The 19781-nt window shown below is 47.8% G+C and overlaps 1 protein-coding gene across 1 annotated transcript; it reads right to left on the minus strand.

The window, feature by feature from the left end:
• Positions 1-8060: 8060 nt before the first annotated feature.
• On the minus strand, positions 8061-12275 carry LOC145338676 (serine protease FAM111A-like). Its single transcript, XM_080183063.1, has 2 exons — positions 12219-12275; positions 8061-9500 (listed from the first exon to the last, which is right to left on the minus strand). The coding sequence occupies exons 1-2, from the start codon at positions 12225-12227 to the stop codon at positions 8262-8264; spliced, it is 1248 nt and encodes a 415-aa protein (XP_080039189.1). The 5' UTR covers positions 12228-12275; the 3' UTR covers positions 8061-8261.
• Between the last annotated feature and the right edge of the window lie 7506 nt (positions 12276-19781).

The raw sequence follows: 19781 nt of genomic DNA on the forward strand, positions 1-19781 counted from the left end.
AGATCATGGCTGATCTGTCGTGGCTCAGTTCCACTTTCCCGCCCTCTCCCCATAACCCTTAATCCCCTCTCTTATCAAAAACCCATCAACCCGCGTCTTAAAAATATTTAGCGAGGCAGCCTCCACCACTTCAACGGGCAGAGAATTCCAGAGATTCACCATCCTTTGAGTGAAGAAGTTCCTCCTCAACTCCGTTCTAAACCGCCTCCCCTTTATCTTGAGGCTGTGCCCCCTAGTCCTACTGTCCTTTCTGAGCGGGAAGAGTCTCTCCACCTCTATCCTATCCATCCCATTCATCATCTTATACGTCTCAATGAGATCTCCCCTCATTCTTCTAAACTCCAACGAGTACAAGCCTAGTTTATTCAGCCTCTCCTCATAGCTCAACCCCCTCAACTCCGGCATCAGCCTAGTAAACCTCCTCTGCACTCCCTCCAAGGCCAAAGTATCTTTGCACAGGTGCGGCGCCCAAAACTGCACACAGTACTCCAGCTGCGGCCTCACCAATGCCCTATACAGCCGCAGCAAGACCTCCCTACTTTTATATTCAATCCCCCTCGCGATGAAGGCCAGCATCCCATTCGCCTTCCTGACCACCTGCTGCACCTGCAAGCTGGGTTTTTGCGACTCATGCACAAGGACCCCGAGGTCCCTCTGCACCGTCGCCTGCTGCAGTTTTTCGCCCCGTAAGTGATAATCCTTCCTACCATTATTACCCGCTAATCCCTCTAACCTACACATCTTTGGACACTAAGGGGCAATTTTAACATGGCCAATCAACCTAACCCGCACATCTTTGGACTGTGGGAGGAAACCGGAGCACTCGGAGGAAACCCACGCAGACACGGGGAGAATGTGCAAACTCCACACAGACGGTGATCCGAGCCGGGAATCGAACCCAGGTCCCTGGAGCTGTGAAGCAGCAGTGCTAACCCACTGTGCTACCATGCCGCCCCTCCAAGGGCAACTAGGGGTGGGCAATAAATGGAGGCCCAGCCAACGACGCCTGTGTCCCACGAGAATAAAGAACATCCTCCTTGCAGTGTGGTCCTGTTCGAATTTTAAGGGTTTCTGTGAGATTTGCACTGGATTGCGGCTCTGGGTTACGTTAGTGTGTATAAGCTGGGGCTTGGTGAGTGAGGGAGTTCGATGAGGAGGGAGCGAGGTGGCACCCTGAGAAAGAAGAGTGACAACATTGAGGCAGGAACTATTTATTAACTGTCTTCCAACAACAATCCCACCCAGACAGTAAACCCACACATTTACCCTGCCAACTCGAGTTGTAATTGCGTCCACTGGCCACCAGGCTCCCAGTGACGCCTGACGCGGGAGGTCAATTACTAACTCAGAGGTGTCCTCTTGATGAACAGCCGCCCTCCTCGTCACCAATGGCCATGTGGCGACCGCCATCTTTGTGCGGGGCAGAGAGACAAACATAAATGGATAAATAAAGACAAAGAAGAAGAGATAGGAATCCGGAAAGGGTTTAGAAGAAACCCCATTCAAAATGGAATCGAATAAGCTCAGTCAAAGACTATTTTAAAGAGGCGTTGAGGCAGTAGTTGGCAATAAAATGTTTTGCCCCCCAAAAACATGGCGGCTGACCCTCCACTGCTCAGCAAATAGATTCAATAAAGTTCAAATTAAATGATATTTCTTTCTCTCCCAGGGAGGGACATTTGGAAGGAAAATCCCTCAGTTTGCTGCGGCATTGGGGAAATGCAATCTCACCCCGCTGGGAAAAAGGGAAAGGAATGGTCAGGGGTTGGCGCTTTTTATTGTCCCGCTGTTGAAATATTCTTTATTATCCTCAGGCCTGTGGACATGTGGCCACTGGGCCTGGTCACTAACTCCGGGGTCTGTGGATCTGGTCGTTGACTATTGATTTCATAGAAATTATAGGCCCATGGAGACTGCACAGATCACAATCCCACCCCAGGCCCTATCCCCTCAACCCCACACATTTACCCCTCTAACCTGCACATCTTTGGACACTAAGGGGCAATTTAGCATGGCCAATCCACCCTAACCGACACATCTTTGGACACTAAGGGACAATTTAGCATGACCAATCCACCCTAACCTGCACATCTTTGGACACTAAGGGACAATTTAGCATGGCCAATCCACCCTAACCGACACATCTTTGGACACTAAGGGACAATTTAGCACAGCCAATCCACCCTAACCGACACATCTTTGGACACTAAGGGACAATTTAGCATGACCAATCCACCCTAACCGACACATCTTTGGACACTAAGGGACAATTTAGCATGGCCAATCCACCCTAACCTGCACATCTTTGGACACTAAGGGGCAATTTAGCATGGCCAATCCACCCTAACCTGCACATCTTTGGACACTAAGGGACAATTTAGCATGGCCAATCCACCCTAACCTACACATCTTTGGACACTAAGGGACAATTTAGCATGGCCAATCCACCCTAACCTGCACATCTTTGGACACTAAGGGGCAATTTAGCATGGCCAATCCACCCTAACCTGCACATCTTTGGACACTAAGGGACAATTTAGCATGGCCAATCCACCCTAACCTGCACATCTTTGGACACTAAGGGGCAATTTAGCATGGCCAATCCACCCTAACCTACACATCTTTGGACACTAAGGGGCAATTTAGCATGGCCAATCCACCCTAACCTACACATCTTTGGACACTAAGGGACAATTTAGCATGGCCAATCCACCCTAACCTACACATCTTTGGACACTAAGGGACAACTTAGCATGGCCAATCCACCTAACCTGCACATCTTTGGACACTAAGGGGCAATTTAGCATGGCCAATCTGTTGCGATTAGTGTGGAACGGCAAAATAGTGGGGTTGGCAGGGAGTGGGGTGAGGCCAGGGAATGGGATGGTTGGGGAGGGGTTTGGTTGGTTGCGATAAGTCCTGCGAGGGAACCTCCAGCTGTATATTTACTCACAGTCAGCGACCAGATCCACGGATGACGATGACCCCATTCTGGACCCCGGAGTTAGTGACCAGGCCCAGTGGCCACATGTCCACAGGCCTGAGGATAATAAAGAATATTTCAACAGCGGGACAATAAAAAGCGCCAATCCCTGACCATTCCTTTCCCTTTTTCCCAACGGGGTGAGATTATATTTCCCCAATGCCGCAGCAAACTGAGGGATTTTCCTTCCAAATGTCCCTCCCTGGGAGAGAAAGAAATATCATTTAATTTGAACTTTATTGAATCTATTTGCTGAGCAGTGGAGGGGGCTGGGGCCGCCATATTTGTGAGGGGCAAGATATTTTATTGCTAATTCTGCCTCCACACCTCTTTCAAATAGTCTTTGACTGAGCTTATTCGATTCCATTTTGAATGGAGTTTCTTGCAATCCCATTCTGGATTTCTATTTCTTCTTCTTTGTCTCTAATTATCCATTTATGTTTGTCTCTCTGCCCCGCACAAAGATGGCGGGCGCCTCTTGGCCATTGGTGACGAGGAGGGTGGGAGGTGAAAAGGGGGAAACCAACCGCTGTCTTTCTGGCCTCCAACGCGTTGCGCCACTGGGAGACCAGCGGCCCGAAGGCACAATTACACCTCAACAAGTCTCAATGAAGCCCAGTGAAGTTCAAGGCAGATGATCACAGGGGTGGGGAGGAGGAGGCCATTCGGCCCCTTGGGCCTGTTCCAGCCCACAACAGGACATCTGGCTGATCTGAATCTAAACTTAACTCTACTTTCCTGTCCTGGGAACAGTTTATAACCCCCACCCCTTCGTCCAAGAACCTCCCAAAATCAGACTCGATTCACGCTGTTCAAATAGAAGTAGGCCCTTCTGCCCATCGCGTCCATGCTATCCGTCGAGCACACATCTATTCTGCTGCCCTCTGAGGAAGATATCCAGACTAACCGCCTACCAGTTGCAATAGGAACACAAGAACATAAGAAATAGGAGCAGGAGTAGGCCATCTAGCCCTTCGAGCCTGCCCCGCCATTCAATAAGATCATGGCTGATCTGTCGTGGCTCAGTTCCACATTCCCGCCCTCTCCCCATAACCCTTAATCCCCTCTCTTATCAAAAACCCATCAACCCGCGTCTTAAAAATATTTAGCGAGGCAGCCTCCACCACTTCAACGGGCAGAGAATTCCAGAGATTCACCACCCTTTGAGTGAAGAAGTTCCTCCTCGGCTCCGTTCTAAACCGCCTCCCCTTTATCTTGAGGCTGTGCCCCCTAGTCCTACTGTCCTTTCTGAGCAGGAAGAGTGTCTCCACCTCTATCCTATCCATCCCATTCATCATCTTATACGTCTCAATGAGATCTCCCCTCATTCTTCTAAACTCTAACGAGTACAAGCCTAGTTTATTCAGCCTCTCCTCATTGCTCCGAAGGGTCTCCATTGGATTTGATTTGATTTCTTATTCTCACATTATTGTGTCAGGCATTGACTACAGCTCAGCCTTCAGCACCATTACTCCCACAAAACACATCCCCAAATCCCTGGCCTGGGCCTCGGCTCCTCCCTCTGCGACTGCAGTGGTCACCACCACTAAATCAAGTTAGAGGGGAATTTGTCCGCACGGTGATGGGTGTATAAGGAGTATAGTAGGGGGCTGAGAACACAGCCTTGTGGGGCCCCGGTGTTGAGGATGACGGTGGAGGAGGTGTTGTTGCCGATCCTTACTGATTGTGGTCTGAGAGTTCGGAAGTTCAGGATCCGGTCGCAGAGGGGGGAGCCCAGGCCCAGGCCACGGAGTTTGGGGATGAGTTTTGTGGGAGTAACGGAGCTGAACGCTGAGCTGTCGTCAACGTCTGACATAATAATGTGAGAATAAGAAATCAAATCAAATCAAATCCAATGGAGGCCATTCGGCCCATCGCAAGAGAGCAGCAGAATAGATGCGTGCTCGACGGTCAGCCTGGACGCGATGGGCAGAAGGGCTTTCTTTCCTTCTCTATCAACAGTATGCGTCAGGTCTGATTTTGGGAGGTTCTAGGACGAAGGGGTGGGGGTTATAAACTGTTCCCAGAGACAGGAAAGCAGAGTTAAGTTTAGATTCAGATCAGCCAGATATCCTGTTGTGGGCTGGAACAGGCCCAAGGGGTCGAATGGCCTCCTTTCCCCACCCCTGTGATCATCTGCCTTCACTGGGCGTCATTGAGACTTGTCGAGGTGTAATTGCGCCCTCCGGCCGCTTGTCTCCCAGTGACGCTATGAGCGGGAGGCCAACAAGACGGTTAGTTTCTTCACTCTTGCTCATCCGCCACCCTCCTTGTCACCAATGGCCAAGTGGCGACCGCCATCTTTGTGCGGGGCAGAGAGACAAACATAAATGGATAAATAAAGACAAAGAAGAAGAAATGGGAATCCGCAATGGGATTAGAAGAAACCCCATTCACAATGGAATCGAATAAGCTAAGCCAAAGACTATGTTAAAGAGGCGTTGAGGCAGTAGTTGGCAATAAAACGTTTTGCCCCCCAAAAACATGGCGGCTGCCCCTCCACTGCTCAGCAAATAGATTCAATAAAGTTCAAATTAAATGACATTTCTTTCTCTTCCAGGGAGGGACATTTGGAAGGAAAATCCCTCAGTTTGCTGCGGCATTGGGGAAATGCAATCTCACCCCGCTGGGAAAAAGGGAAAGGAATGGTCAGGGGTTGGCGCTTTTTATTGTCCCGCTGTTGAAATATTCTTTATTATCCTCAGGCCTGTGGACATGTGGCCACTGGGCCTGGTCACCAACTCCAGGGTCCGGCACGGGGCGATCGTCATCCATGGATCTGGTCGCTGGCTGTGATTAAATGTACTCCCAGAGATTCTCTCACAGGACTTGTCGCAACCAACCCCCCGGCCCATTCCCTGGCCTCACCCCATCCACCACCCCAATAGTCTCCAGCCATTACTTCAGTCAACCTCATGACATGTTTCCCTTCCTGCACTAATCACAAAAGATTGTCCATGCTAAATTCCCTCTTACTGTCCAAAGATGTGTAGGTTAGGGGGATTGGCCATGCTAAATTGTCCCTTAGTGTCCAAAGATGTGCAGGTTAGGGTGGATTGGCCATGCTAAATTGTCCCTTAGTGTCCAAAGATGTGCAGGTTAGGGTGGATTGGCCATGCTACATTGTCCCTTAGTGTCCAGAGATTTGTAGGGTGGGTGAATTGGCCATGCTAAATTGTGCTTTAGTGTCCAAAGATGTGTAGGTTAGGGGGATTGGCCATGCTAAATTGTCCCTTAGTGTCCAAAGATGTGCAGGTTAGGGTGGATTGGCCATGCTAAATTGTCCCTTAGTGTCCAAAGATGTGCAGGTTAGGGTGGATTGGCCATGCTAAATTGTCCCTTAGTGTCCAAAGATGTGCAGGTTAGGTGGATTGGCTATGCTAAATTGTCCCTTAGTGTCCAAAGATGTGTAGGTTAGGGTGGATTGGCCATGCTAAATTGCCCCTTTGTGTCCAAAGATGTGTAGGTTAGGGTGGATTGGCCATGCTAAATTGTCCCTTAGTGTCCAAAGATATTCAGGTTAGGTGGATTGGCCATGCTAAATTGCCCCTTTGTGTCCAAAGATGTGTAGGTTAGGGGGATTGGCCATGCTAAATTGTCCCTTAGTGTCCAAAGATATTCAGGTTAGGGTGGATTGGCCGTGCTAAATTGTCCCTTAGTGTCCAAAGATATTCAGGTTAGGTGGATTGGCCATGTTAAATGTTTCATAAAATCCATACACTGCAGAAGGAGGCCATTTGGCCCATCAACTCTGCACCAACCACAATCCCACCCATGCCCTATTCCCCATTCATTTACCCTAGCTAGTCCCCCTGACACTAAGGGGCAATTTAGCATGGCCAATCCACCTAACCCACAGATCTTTGGACTGTGGTCAGAAACCGGAGCACATGGAGGAAACCGGTGCAGACACGGGGAGGATGTGCAGACTCCACACAGACAGTGACCCGAGCTGGGAATTGAACCCTGGCCCCTGGCGGTGTGAGGCAGCAGTGCTAACCCACTGTGCCACCGTGCCCATGTTCCAACATGAGAGCTGTAATGAGGTCAGGAGGTCCTTGTGCATGAGTCGCAAAAACCCAGCCTGCAGGTGCAGCAGGTGGTCAGGAAGGCGAATGGGATGCTGGCCTTCATAGCGAGGGGGATTGAATATAAAAGTAGGGAGGTCTTGCTGCAGCTGTATAGGGCATTGGTGAGGCCGCAGCTGGAGTACTGTGTGCAGTTTTGGGCGCCGCACCTGCGCAAGGATATTTTGGCCTTGGAGGGAGTGCAGAGGAGGTTTACTAGGCTGATACCGGAGTTGAGGGGGTTGAGCTATGAGGAGAGGCTGAATAAACTAGGCTTGTACTCGTTAGAGTTTAGAAGAATGAGGGGAGATCTCATTGAGACGTATAAGATGATGAATGGGATGGATAGGATAGAGGTGGAAAGACTCTTCCCGCTCAAAAAAGACAGTAGGACTAGGGGGCACAGCCTCAAGATAAAGGGGGGGCGGTTTAGAACGGAGTTGAGGAGGAACTTCTTCACTCAAAGGGTGGTGAATCTCTGGAATTCTCTGCCCGTTGAAGTGGTGGAGGCTGCCTCGCTAAATATTTTTAAGAAGCGGGTTGATGGGTTTTTGATAAGAGAGGGGATTAAGGGTTATGGGGAGAGGGCGGGAATGTGGAACTGAGACACGACAGATCAGCCATGATCTTATTGAATGGCGGGGCAGGCTCGAAGGGCCAGATGGCCTACTCCTGCTCCTATTTCTTATGTTCTTATGTTCTTATACCCTGGCGAAACTCAAACCAAACATCACTGAGTGGGTTATTGCTGAGTAGGTACTGCTCGATAGCGGTGTCAAAGAAGCAGTCCATCACTTTGCTGATGTCTGATAGAGCAGTTATTGGCAGGGTTACATTTGTGTATGGAACAGACCTGGGCAATTTCCCACATTGTTGGGTAGATGCCAGTGCTGTAAGTGTCCTGGAATGGCTTGGGTAAGGGGAATGACAAGTCCTGTCACAGAACTGGACATCAAGGCCATTTAAATCACCAATTAATTCCAAACCTTGAACAGAAAACTGCACACAGCGAGGTGAGAAGCAGCTTTTATTTTCTTATAGTTAATATAGCAACCCCATTATCTTGCAATCAACAAATCAAGCAGGAGGGAATGAGAATCTTAATAATCAGCAAACCAGATGATCCACAACCAAACATTGTGAAATAAATGATTATTTTATCAGAATAAGCTGGGGAGTTACTTGATAATGGGGAACCGAAAGGGCTAGATTTAATTGAATAGCAATTTCTGCATCGTATCTTGGCCTGGGGCAAAATTCTCCAAACTCACCCCGCGGCTGGGATTTTTCACTCCCGCCGTGGTGAACAGAGATTTAACTGGGAGCCCAACTCCCCATTCCCGTTGGTGAATAGCCGCAGAATTCTGGCTGACAGGTATTGCGAAGTTAGAGGCGCTATATAAATGTAACTTATTGACGTTTGCCACCTTACAGATCCGCTTCATGTCATTTCTGAATCTACATTTAAGTAAAGTAGTTTCCAAAAACTGAGGATTGGGACTAAACCTTTGCTCACACCTCTCCCACAGCCAATTATGCATTTGCAACTTACTTGTTATATCTTTAAGGATAGATTTAATAGTCATGGATTCTCCAGAAAGAATCTTAACCTCTCCATTCTCCTCATAAGTATATCCCGATCTGACCATTCCAACCAAATCCCCCTTGGAGTCAAATATCGGAGAACCAGATGATCCATAACCAAACATTGTAACATAAGTTATTATTTTATCAGAATAAGATTGCTGGAAACTTGCTTCTGTCAAACAGTGAATATGAGTTAATTTATCCGTGACCTCTGTCTCCCCACACAACGTCTGATCGCAGTCTGGGTTTCCCCGGGCATAGTTCAGGAAATTATTATAATAGGTTTGACGTTCCTTGAGTGGGATTATTGGACAGAAATTAAATCTTTTATCTTTAGTGCCAGGGTAGCTGACCATACAAACGTGGCCCTCATCGGGGACAGTGTGATTCAGTTGTAACAAACTCCTGGGCAACTTGTCAGGGTCACAATCTATCGTGAATAAAGCATAGTCTTGGAATTCTGAGCTCATTTGTATTTTCTTAATTCTGAAACTAGTTTCCACTGTGGCTGGGTTATTGAAACTAACCCGCAGTTTTACCCATGGTGGGATATCTTTTATAACATGGTAACAGGTCATTAGATAAGGTTGATTGAACACAAAACAGGTTCCTCTGGGAATAATATTGTTATATTCAGTATAAAATATTAACCCCACAGATGTACATAAATTTAATAGATAATGCTCATTAACATCTGTAATTTTGCAGGCAATTTTAAATAAATCAAACCATATTTTTATATTTTCTTCAATTGATGATGACATGTTGATAAAAGTATAATTTCCAGTTTGACTGATGATCTCAGAGACGTTCTTGATACGAGGCCCATCATTTTCTTCAGCGTAAAGTTTGCTGAACTTAATCTGCAAAACATCAATGTAAAGAAGGAAGTTTTGAGGGGACCAATTTAAATTTCCACGATTCATTTTCACAAATGTCCTCAGAATCTAAGGTTCACCAAGTGTCTAAGGATTGGTAAGGAGCTGGAAGGAGGCTCACAACACCAGGTTCAAGTCCAACAGGTTTATTTGGAAGCTTCTCCTATAACAGGTGGGTGGAGAGGTGGGTTTCACAAACACTGTGTATAGAGACCAAGACACAATTACAGGATAATGGACACTGTGTATAGAGACCAAGACACAATTACAGGATAATGGACACTGTGTATAGAGACCAAGACACAATTACAGGATAATTACATATTGGAATGTGAAGAATGTTTTAAATGTAAATTTTTAAAGGTAGTCCAATCTTTACAGGTACAGACAGTATGAGTGGAAAGAGGAATAATCACAGATTAAAGAACAAGGAAAGAACAAAGAAAATTCCAGCTCAGGAACAGGCCCTTCGGCCCCTCCAAGCCTGCACTGACCATGCTGCCCCCCGACTGAACTAAAACCCTCTACCCTTCCGGGGACCATATCCCTCTATTCCCATCCCATTCATGGATTTGTTGAGACTCCCCTTAAAACTCACTATCGTATCCACTTCCACTCCCTCCCCCGGCAGTGAGTTCCAGGCACCCACCACCCTCTGTGTAAAAAATCTGCCTCGTACATCTCCTTTAAACCTTGTCCCTCACACCCTAAACCTGTGCCCCCAGTAATTGACTCTTCCACCCTGGGGATAAAGCTTCTGACTATCCACTCTGTCCGTGCCTCTCATAATCTTGTAGACTCCTATCAGGTCTCCCCTCAACCTTCGTCACTCCAGTGAGAACAAAGCAAGTTTCTCCAACCTCTCCTCATAGCTAATGCCCTCCGTACCAGGCAACATCCTGGTAAATCTTTTCTGTACCGTCTCCAAAGCCTCCACATCCTTCTGGTAGTGTGGGTGACCAGAATTGAACACTATATTCCAAGTGCGGCCTCACTAAGGTTCTATAAAGCTGCAACATGACTGGCCAATTTTTAAATTTTCAATTTAAACTTCTGCTATCCTTGTGCATACAGAACCTGAAGACCAAGCAGACGCTACGACAATGGATGATTGAACATCGCTCGACAATCACCAGGCAAGAGTATTCCCTTCCTGTTGGCGAACACTTCAGCGCTCACAGGCATTCAGCCTCTGATCTTCAGGTAAGCATTCTCCAAGGCAGCCTTCACGACACACGACAGCGCAGAGTCGCTGAGCAGAGACTGATAGCCAAGTTCCACACACATGAGGACGGTCTCAACAGGGATCTTGGGTTCAGGTCGCACTATCTGTAACCCCCATGACTTGCCTGGGTTTGTAAAATCTCACTAACTGACCTGTCTGGAGACAATACACATCTCTTTAACCTGTGCTTAACCCTCTCTCCACTCACATTGTCTGTACCTTTAAGACTTGATTACCTGTAAAGACTCACATTTGAACCATTATTCTGTAAATTGAGTTTGTGTCTTTATATACCCTGTTTGTGAACACAACTCCCACTCACCTGATGAAGGGGCAGCGCTCCGAAAGCTCGTGTTACCAAATAAACCTGTTGGACTTTAACCTGGTGTTGTGAGACTTCTTACTGTGTCCACCCCAAGTCCAACACCGGCATCTCCACACAATAAGGAGCTGGGGAGACTCCCTGCTGTGTAAACAAACAATTCTCCCCCTTCCCGATTCTCTTCAATCTGTGTCCCTCTGCTCCAGATTACAACGCTGACACATATCTGTGTCAATTAAACATTTCCTCATTACGCAAGTAACCTTCAGGAATTACATAGAAACATGCAGAACATAGAAACTAGAAGCAGGAGGAGGCCATTTGGCCCTTCCAGACTGCCCCGCCATCCCTCATGGCTGATCATCCAATTCAATATCCTGATCCCTCGGTCCCTTTAGCCCCAAGAGTGAAATCTAATTTCTTCCTGAAATCTCACAACGTTTTGGCCTCAACTACTTTCTGTGGGAGTGAATCCCACACATTCCCCACCCTCTGGGTGAAGAAATTTCCCCTCCCCTCAGTTCTAAAAGGTTTACCCCTTATCCTCAAACTCTGACCCCCTAGTTCTGGACTCCCCCCCCACCATGGGGAACATTCTTTCTGAATCTACCCTGTCTAACCCTGTGTGAATTTTATAAGTTTCTATCAGATCCCCTCTCACTCTTCTAAACTCCAGTGAATAGAATCCTAACCCACTCAGTCTCTCCTCATATGACAGACCTGCCATCCCAGGAATCAGCCTGGGAAACCTTCGCTGTGCTCCCTCTATAGCAAGGAACATCCTTCCTCAGATAAGGTGACCAAAACTGTACACAATGCGAAGACTTACGAACAGCCCCAACGTAAAAGATATAAACGATGGATTTGTTTGAAGCTGAGTGAGCTCAAACTAAACCGTCACTGGACTGGCATTGAGCTGGATTCTCAGTTCCAATGAGAGAGTATGAAATAGCTTGTCCGGAACATGTTCACATCTGCCTAGGCTTTGAGGCCAAGCCCAGTCGGAATGGCGGACAATCCCGTTTGTGGCTGGTCTTTTTAATCCGTACTTTTCTGCCTGTGAAGGCAGTTTTGCGAGAGAGCTGCCCTGATACTGTCCCCCATCTGAGGTGGGAGATTGTGAATTAAAAACAGATAAAAAAATTGTGCGACTTACTATATCCATTCCTGTTTTGTGAGTGAGGATTGAGGAAGTATGGTTTCAGGAAGTGTTTGTCAACTTTCGTTATAATTGTGGCCAGAACTCTTTTTCCGGAAACAGACTCATTTCCTGAATGACTCACTGGGAGGTACTGCGAGGCTGCCTCCATTTGTCACTTACAGCATTCCAAAACCTACACAATTTATCGTGGCCAATCCACCCTAACCTACACATCTTTGGACACTAAGGGACAATTTAGCATGGCCAATCCACCCTAACCTGCACATCTTTGGACACTAAGGGACAATTTATCATGGCCAATCCACGCTAACCTACACATCTTTGGACACTAAGGGACAATTTATCATGGCCAATCCACCCTAACCTACACATCTTTGGACACTAAGGGACAATTTATCATGGCCAATCCACCCTAACCTACACATCTTTGGACACTAAGGGACAATTTAGCATGGCCAATCCACCCTAACCTACACATCTTTGGACACTAAGGGACAATTTATCATGGCCAATCCACCCTAACCTGCACATCTTTGGACACTAAGGGACAATTTAGCATGGCCAATCCACCCTAACCTACACATCTTTGGAGACTAAGGGACAATTTAGCATGGCCAATCCCCCTAACCTACACATCTTTGGACACTAAGGGACAATTTAGCATGGCCAATCCACCCTAATCTGCACATCTTTGGACACTAAGGGACAATTTAGCATGGCCAATCCACCCTAACCTACACATCTTTGGACACTAAGGGACAATTTATCATGGCCAATCCACCCTAACCTGCACATCTTTGGACACTAAGGGACAATTTAGCATGGCCAATCCACCCTAACCTACACATCTTTGGACACTAAGGGACAATTTATCATGGCCAATCCACCCTAACCTGCACATCTTTGGACACTAAGGGACAATTTAGCATGGCCAATCCACCCTAACCTACACATCTTTGGAGACTAAGGGACAATTTAGCATGGCCAATCCCCCTAACCTACACATCTTTGGACACTAAGGGACAATTTAGCATGGCCAATCCACCCTAATCTGCACATCTTTGGACACTAAGGGACAATTTAGCATGGCCAATCCCCCTAACCTACACATCTTTGGACACTAAGGGACAATTTAGCATGGCCAATCCCCCTAACCTACACATCTTTGGACACTAAGGGACAATTTAGCATGGCCAATCCACCCTAATCTGCACATCTTTGGACACTAAGGGGCAATTTAGCATGGCCAATCCACCCTAACCTACACATCTTTGGACACTAAGGGACAATTTAGCATGGCCAATCCACCTAACCTGTACATCTTTGGACACTAAGGGACAATTTAGCATGGCCAATCCACCTAACCTGTACATCTTTGGACACTAAGGGACAATTCAGCATGGCCAATCCCCCTAACCTACACATCTTTGGACACTAAGGGACAATTTAGCATGGCCAATCCACCTAACCTGTACATCTTTGGACACTAAGGGGCAATTTAGCACAGTCAATCCCCCGAACCTGTACACCTTTGGACACTAAGGGACAACTCAGCATGGCCAATCCCCGTAGAATGTTTGTGCTTTATATGCTCTGTCTGAGGCCAGAACTCTCCATTCACCTGAAGAAGAGGGAAACCCCTCGAAAGCTAGTGAGTTTACTATCAAATAAATTGGTTGGACTAAAACCTGGTGTTGTCAGACTTTTTACTCCTCTTAGCAAGCCAGTTATCAATCCATCTAGATACCTGTCCTTGTATCCCATGAGCCTTAACCTTTTCAACCAACCTACCATGAGGGACTTTGTCAAACGCCTTACTGAAATCCATATAGACGACATCAACGGCTCGTCCCTCAGCGACCGTTTTTGTCACCTCCTCAGAATATTCTACCAGATTCGTAAGGCAAGACTTCCCCTTAACAAAGGGGTGTATCCGTAGTCAGATCGCAACACTCTGAATGCTCATACATCCTATCCCTAAGAATCCTCTCCATCAACTTCCCTATCACTGACGTCAAACTCACCGGCCGATAGTTACCCGGGTTATCCCTCCTACCCTTTTTAAACAACGGTACCGCATTCGCTACCCTCCAGTCCTCTGGGACCTCACCTGTGTCCAAAGAAGAGACAAAAATTTGCGTCAGAGGCCCAGCAATTTCATCTCTCACCTCCCTAAGCAACCTGGGATAAATGCCATCAGGCCCTGGAGATTTATCTGTTTTTACGCTACCGAAAAACCCTAACACTTCCTCCCTCGTAATGGATATTTCCTCCAACGGGTCAACAACTGCCTCCAAGACCATTCCGGACAACAAGTCCCTCTCCTTCGTGAATACGCAAAGTATTTATTCTGATCTCCCTCATTCTCTCGGAACAAAGAACAACCCAGCACGGGAAACAGGCCCTTCGGCCCAACGAGCCCGCGCTATCATCTTAACAAAGCAATTTCCTACACCTACCTTGCCCCATGTGGATGCGAATGTTGCCCCTAGTGTAACCAGATTCAGGGGAGAATAGTGTAGGGTCAATTTGGTGCACCGATCAGCTTAAGAGCACATCTTTGGGGTGGAAACCGGAGCACCCGGAGAAAACCCACGCAAGCATGGGGAGAATGTGCCAAATCCGTGTATCTCTACAGCAAACAGTGATAGTCACTGATGGTGCCCATCTGCTGGTCCAGTTTAAGCGTACACTAACAACGCAAAGTACTAGGCCTTCATAGCGAGGGGGATTGAATATAAAAGTAGGGAGGTCTTGCTGCAGCTGTATAGGGCATTGGTGAGGCCGCAGCTGGAGTACTGTGTGCAGTTTTGGGCGCCGCACCTGCGCAAGGATATTTTGGCCCTGGAGGGAGTGCAGAGGAGGTTTACTAGGCTGATACCGGAGTTGAGGGGATTGAGCTATGAGGAGAGGCTGAATAAACTAGGCTTGTACTCGTTAGAGTTTAGAAGAATGAGGGGAGATCTCATTGAGACGTATAAGATGATGAATGGGATGGATAGGATAGAGGTGGAGAGACTCTTCCCGCTCAAAAAAGACAGTAGGACTAGGGGGCACAGCCTCAAGATAAAGGGGAGGCGGTTTAGAACGGAGTTGAGGAGGAACTTCTTCACTCAAAGGGTGGTGAATCTCTGGAATTCTCTGCCCGTTGAAGTGGTGGAGGCTGCCTCGCTAAATATTTTTAAGAAGCGGGTTGATGGGTTCTTGATAAGAGAGGGGATTAAGGGTTATGGGGAGAGGGCGGGAAAGTGGAACTGAGCCACGACAGATCAGCCATGATCTTATTGAATGGCGGGGCAGGCTCGAAGGGCTAGATGGCCTACTCCTGCTCCTATTTCTTATGTTCTTATGTTCTTATGAAACATCCAAGAGCAGCCCACGCACGACCCACCGCGTGTATGCCCCTCGTTGGACAACAAGGTGGACCGTCACACCACTCGAAGCATAGTTTTCACAGATGATTTCTGCCCAAGAGCCGCTGGTTGAGGTGAACCCAAATTATTCAGACGATTTAAACTATCCAAAACGAGAATGGGGGAAATAAAATTCATCTTACCTTCTCGCCCAGCCCAGCCGCACCGACCTGCACCATCGGAGACAAGGAGGAAGTGATAATCGAGTGTTTTGCAAACGTAATTTCCGAATACAAGCTTTTCTTTCTTCATCACCCAGCGTACCTGTGGTACCCGGGTGTCACAGTGTTTATTGGCCATCCCCAGTTGCCCCTGGAGGGCAGCTGAGAGTCAACCCCATTGATTTGATTTGATTTGATTTGATTTGTTATTGTCACATGTATTAGTACACAGTGAAAAGTATTGTTTCTTGCACGCTATAGATAAAAGAACATCAGAACTAGGAGCAGGAGTTGGCCACTCGGCCCCTTGAGCCTGCCCCGCCATTCAATAAGATCATGGCTGATCTTTGTGTGGACTCAGCTCCACTTACCCGCCCGCTCACCATAACCCTTAATTCCTTTACTGTTCAAACATTTATCTATCCTTGCCTTAAAAACATTCAATGAGGGAGCCTCAACTGCTTCACTGGGCAGGAAATTCCACAGATTCACAACCCTTTGGGTGAAGAAGTTCCTCCTCAACTCAGTCCTAAATCTGCTCCCCCTTATTTTGAGGCCATTCCCCCTCGTTCTAGTTTCACCCGCCAGTGGAAACAACTCCCCTGCTTCTATCTTATCCATTCCCTTCATAATCTGATATGTTTCTATAAGATCTCTCCCTCATTATCCTGAATTCCAATGAGTATAGCCCCAGTCTACTCAATCTCTCCTCATAAGCCAACCCTCTCAACTCTGGAATCACCCTAGTGAATCTCCTCTGCACCCCCTCCAGTGCCAGTATATCCTTTCTCAAGTAAGGAGGCCAAAACTGTACACAGTAACTCCAGGTGTGGCCTCACCAGCACCTTATATAAAGCATACTGTTCATAGAGAAGGAACGGAGAGGGTGCAGAATGTAGTGTTACAGTCACAGCGAGGGTGTAGAGAAAGATCAACTTAATGTGAGGTAGGTCCAATCAAAAGTCGGACAGCAGCAGGGAAGAAGCTGTTCTTGAGTCGGTTGGTCTGCGATCATCTGTATTATTATCACTTGGTGATGTTGTTTGGGGGATAATTAGACCCCTGAAATCTTTCCCCTCTCACCTTTAACCTGCGCCCTCTAATTTTCAATCCCCCCCCCTCCCTGGGGAAAAGACTCTGTGCGTTCCTCCGATCTCTGCCCCTCATGATTTTATACACCTCGGTAAGGTCACCCCCTCATTCTCCGACCTTCCGAGGAGTGAAGTCCTCCCTGGCCAACCGCCCCCGATAACTCAGGCCCGGCTAATCCCGGCAGCACCCTCGTAAACCTTCACTGCACTCCTCCCAGATTAGCGAAGCCTTTCCTCCAACAGGGAGGCCAAAACTGGACACCAGGGAGGGTAGGGGTTGGGACACACTCCCACACAATTGTCAGGATGGTGATGGAGGCCGGGGAGACCCCCAGCGTCTGGGCCAGCACATGATACGGACTTCAGGCAATCAGCCCAACTGGGAGAATCCCAGGCCACGTGTTTCACAACCCACCGAACACTCACTGTGTCACAAAAATATTCCACACACAATTCTCAAATCAATTCAGATCTGTAGAGGGAGCACTACACTTTATCAAACCCCGTGTCTGACCTCTCCTGGGAGGGTTTGGTGTCTGACAGCACCAGGTTAAAGTCCAACAGGTTTATTTATTCGCAAAAGCCAGGACCAACTTACCTGACGAAGGGGCAGTGCCCTGGAGGCTAGTGGCATTTACTACCAAATAAATCTGCCGGACTTGAACCTGGTGTTGCGAGACTTCTCACTGTGTTTAACCCAGTCCAACACCGGCATCTCCACACTGTGCTTGGTGGGACAGCAAGGAGTGTTCGCCAACAGGAAGGGAACAGTCTTGCCTAGTGATTGTCCTTCCAGTCGGGGAACACTTCAGCGCTCACGGGCATTCAGCCTCTGGTCTTCGGGTAAACGTTCTCCAAGGCGGCCTTCACGACACACGACAGCGCAGAGTCGCTGAGCAGAGACTGATAGCCAAGTTCCGCACACATGAGGACGGTCTCAACAGGGATCTTGCGTTCGTGTCGCACTATCTGTAACCCCCCCGTGACTTGCCTGGGTTTGTAAAATCTCACCTACTGTCTTGTCTGGAGACAATACACATCTCTTTAACCTGTGCTTAACCCTCTCTCCACTCACATTGTCTGTACCTTTAAGACTTGATTACCTGGAAAGACTCACATTCCAACCATTATTCTGTAAATTGAGTTTGTGTCTTTAAATACCCTGTTTGTGAAGAGAACTCCCACTCACCTGATGAAGGTGCAGCGCTCTGAAAGCTAGTGGCTTTTGCTACCAAATAAACATGTTGGACTTTAACACAATGTTGTGAGACTTCTGACTGTGTTTACCCCATTTTAACGAAAGCATCTCCACATCAGTGTTTGATACAGACAATGTAGAGGGAGCTTTACTCCGTATCTAACCCGGTGCTGTACCTGTCCTGGGAGTGTTTGATGGGGACAGTGTAGAGGGAGCTTTACTCTGTATCTAACCCTGTGCTGTCCCTGTCCTGGGAGTGTTTGATGGGGGGACAGTGTAGAGGGAGCTTTACTCTGTATCTAACCCCGTGCTGTACCTGTCCTGGGAGTGTTTGATGGGGACAGTGTAGAGGGAGCTTTACTCTGTATCTAACCCTGTACTGTAACTGTCCTGGGAGTGTTTGATGGGGACAGTGTAGAGGGAGTTTTACTCTGTATCTAACCCTGTGCTGTACCTGTCCTGGGAGTGTTTGATGGGGGGACAGTGTAGAGGGAGCTTTACTCTGTATCTAACCCCGTGCTGTACCTGTCCTGGGAGTGTTTGATGGGGGGACAGTGTAGAGGGAGCTTTACTCTGTATCTAACCCCGTGCTGTCCCTGTCCTGGGAGTGTTTGATGGGGGGGACAGTGTAGAGGGAGCTTTACTCTGTATCTAACCCCGTGCAGTACCTGTCCTGGGAGTGTTTGATGGGGACAGTGTAGAGGGAGCTTTACTCTGTATCTAACCCTGTGCTGTCCCTGTCCTGGGAGTGTTTGATGGGGGGACAGTGTAGAGGGAGCTTTACTCTGTATCTAACCCCGTGCTGTCCGTGTCCTGGGAGTGTTAGATGGGGGGACAGTGTAGAGGGAGCTTTACTCTGTATCTAACCCCGTGCTGTACCTGTCCCTAGGAGTGTTTGATGGGGATTAGTGTAGAGGGAGCTTTACTCTGTATCTAACCCCGTGCTGTACCTGTCCTGGGAGTGTCACATGGGAACACCAGGTTTTAGTCCAACCTATTTATTTGATAATATACTCACAAGCTTTCGGGGTTTACCCCCTTCGTCAGGTGAATGGAGAGTTCTGGCCTCAGACAGAGCATATAAAGCACAGACAGTTTAGAGATTACTGTAATCTCTAAACTGTCTGTGCTTTATATGCTCTGTCTGAGGCCAGAACTCTCCATTCACCTGACGAAGGGGGTAACCCCGAAAGCTAGTGAGTATATTATCAAATAAATAGGTTGGACTAAAACCAGGTGTTGTCAGACTTTTTACTGTGTTTACGCCAGTCCAACGCCGGCACACCCACATCGTGTCACATGGGGACAGTGTAGAGGGAGCTTTACTCAATATCAAAACCTCAGTGGTATCTGCCTTGGGAATGTTCCTTTGGCACAGTGTAGAGGAAGCTTTATTCCGTATCTAACCCCGTGCTGTACCTGTCCTGGGAGTGTTTGATGGGGGGACAGTGTAGAGGGAGCTTTACTCTGTATCTAACCCTCTGCTGTATCTGTCCTGGGAGTGTTTGATGGGGACAGTGTAGAGGGAGCTTTACTCTGTATCTAACCCCGTGCTGTACCTGTCCTGGGAGTGTTTGATGGGAGACAGTGTAGAGGGAGCTTTACTCTGTATCTAACCCCGTGCTGTACCTGTCCTGGGAGTGTTTGATGGGGGACAGTCAAGAGGGAGCTTTACTCTGTATCTAACCCTGTGC

This window comes from Carcharhinus amblyrhynchos, unplaced genomic scaffold (assembly GCF_965287045.1).
Source record: "Carcharhinus amblyrhynchos unplaced genomic scaffold, sCarAmb.v2.hapA chromosome_139, whole genome shotgun sequence".
Classification (NCBI taxonomy): Eukaryota; Metazoa; Chordata; class Chondrichthyes; order Carcharhiniformes; family Carcharhinidae; genus Carcharhinus; species Carcharhinus amblyrhynchos.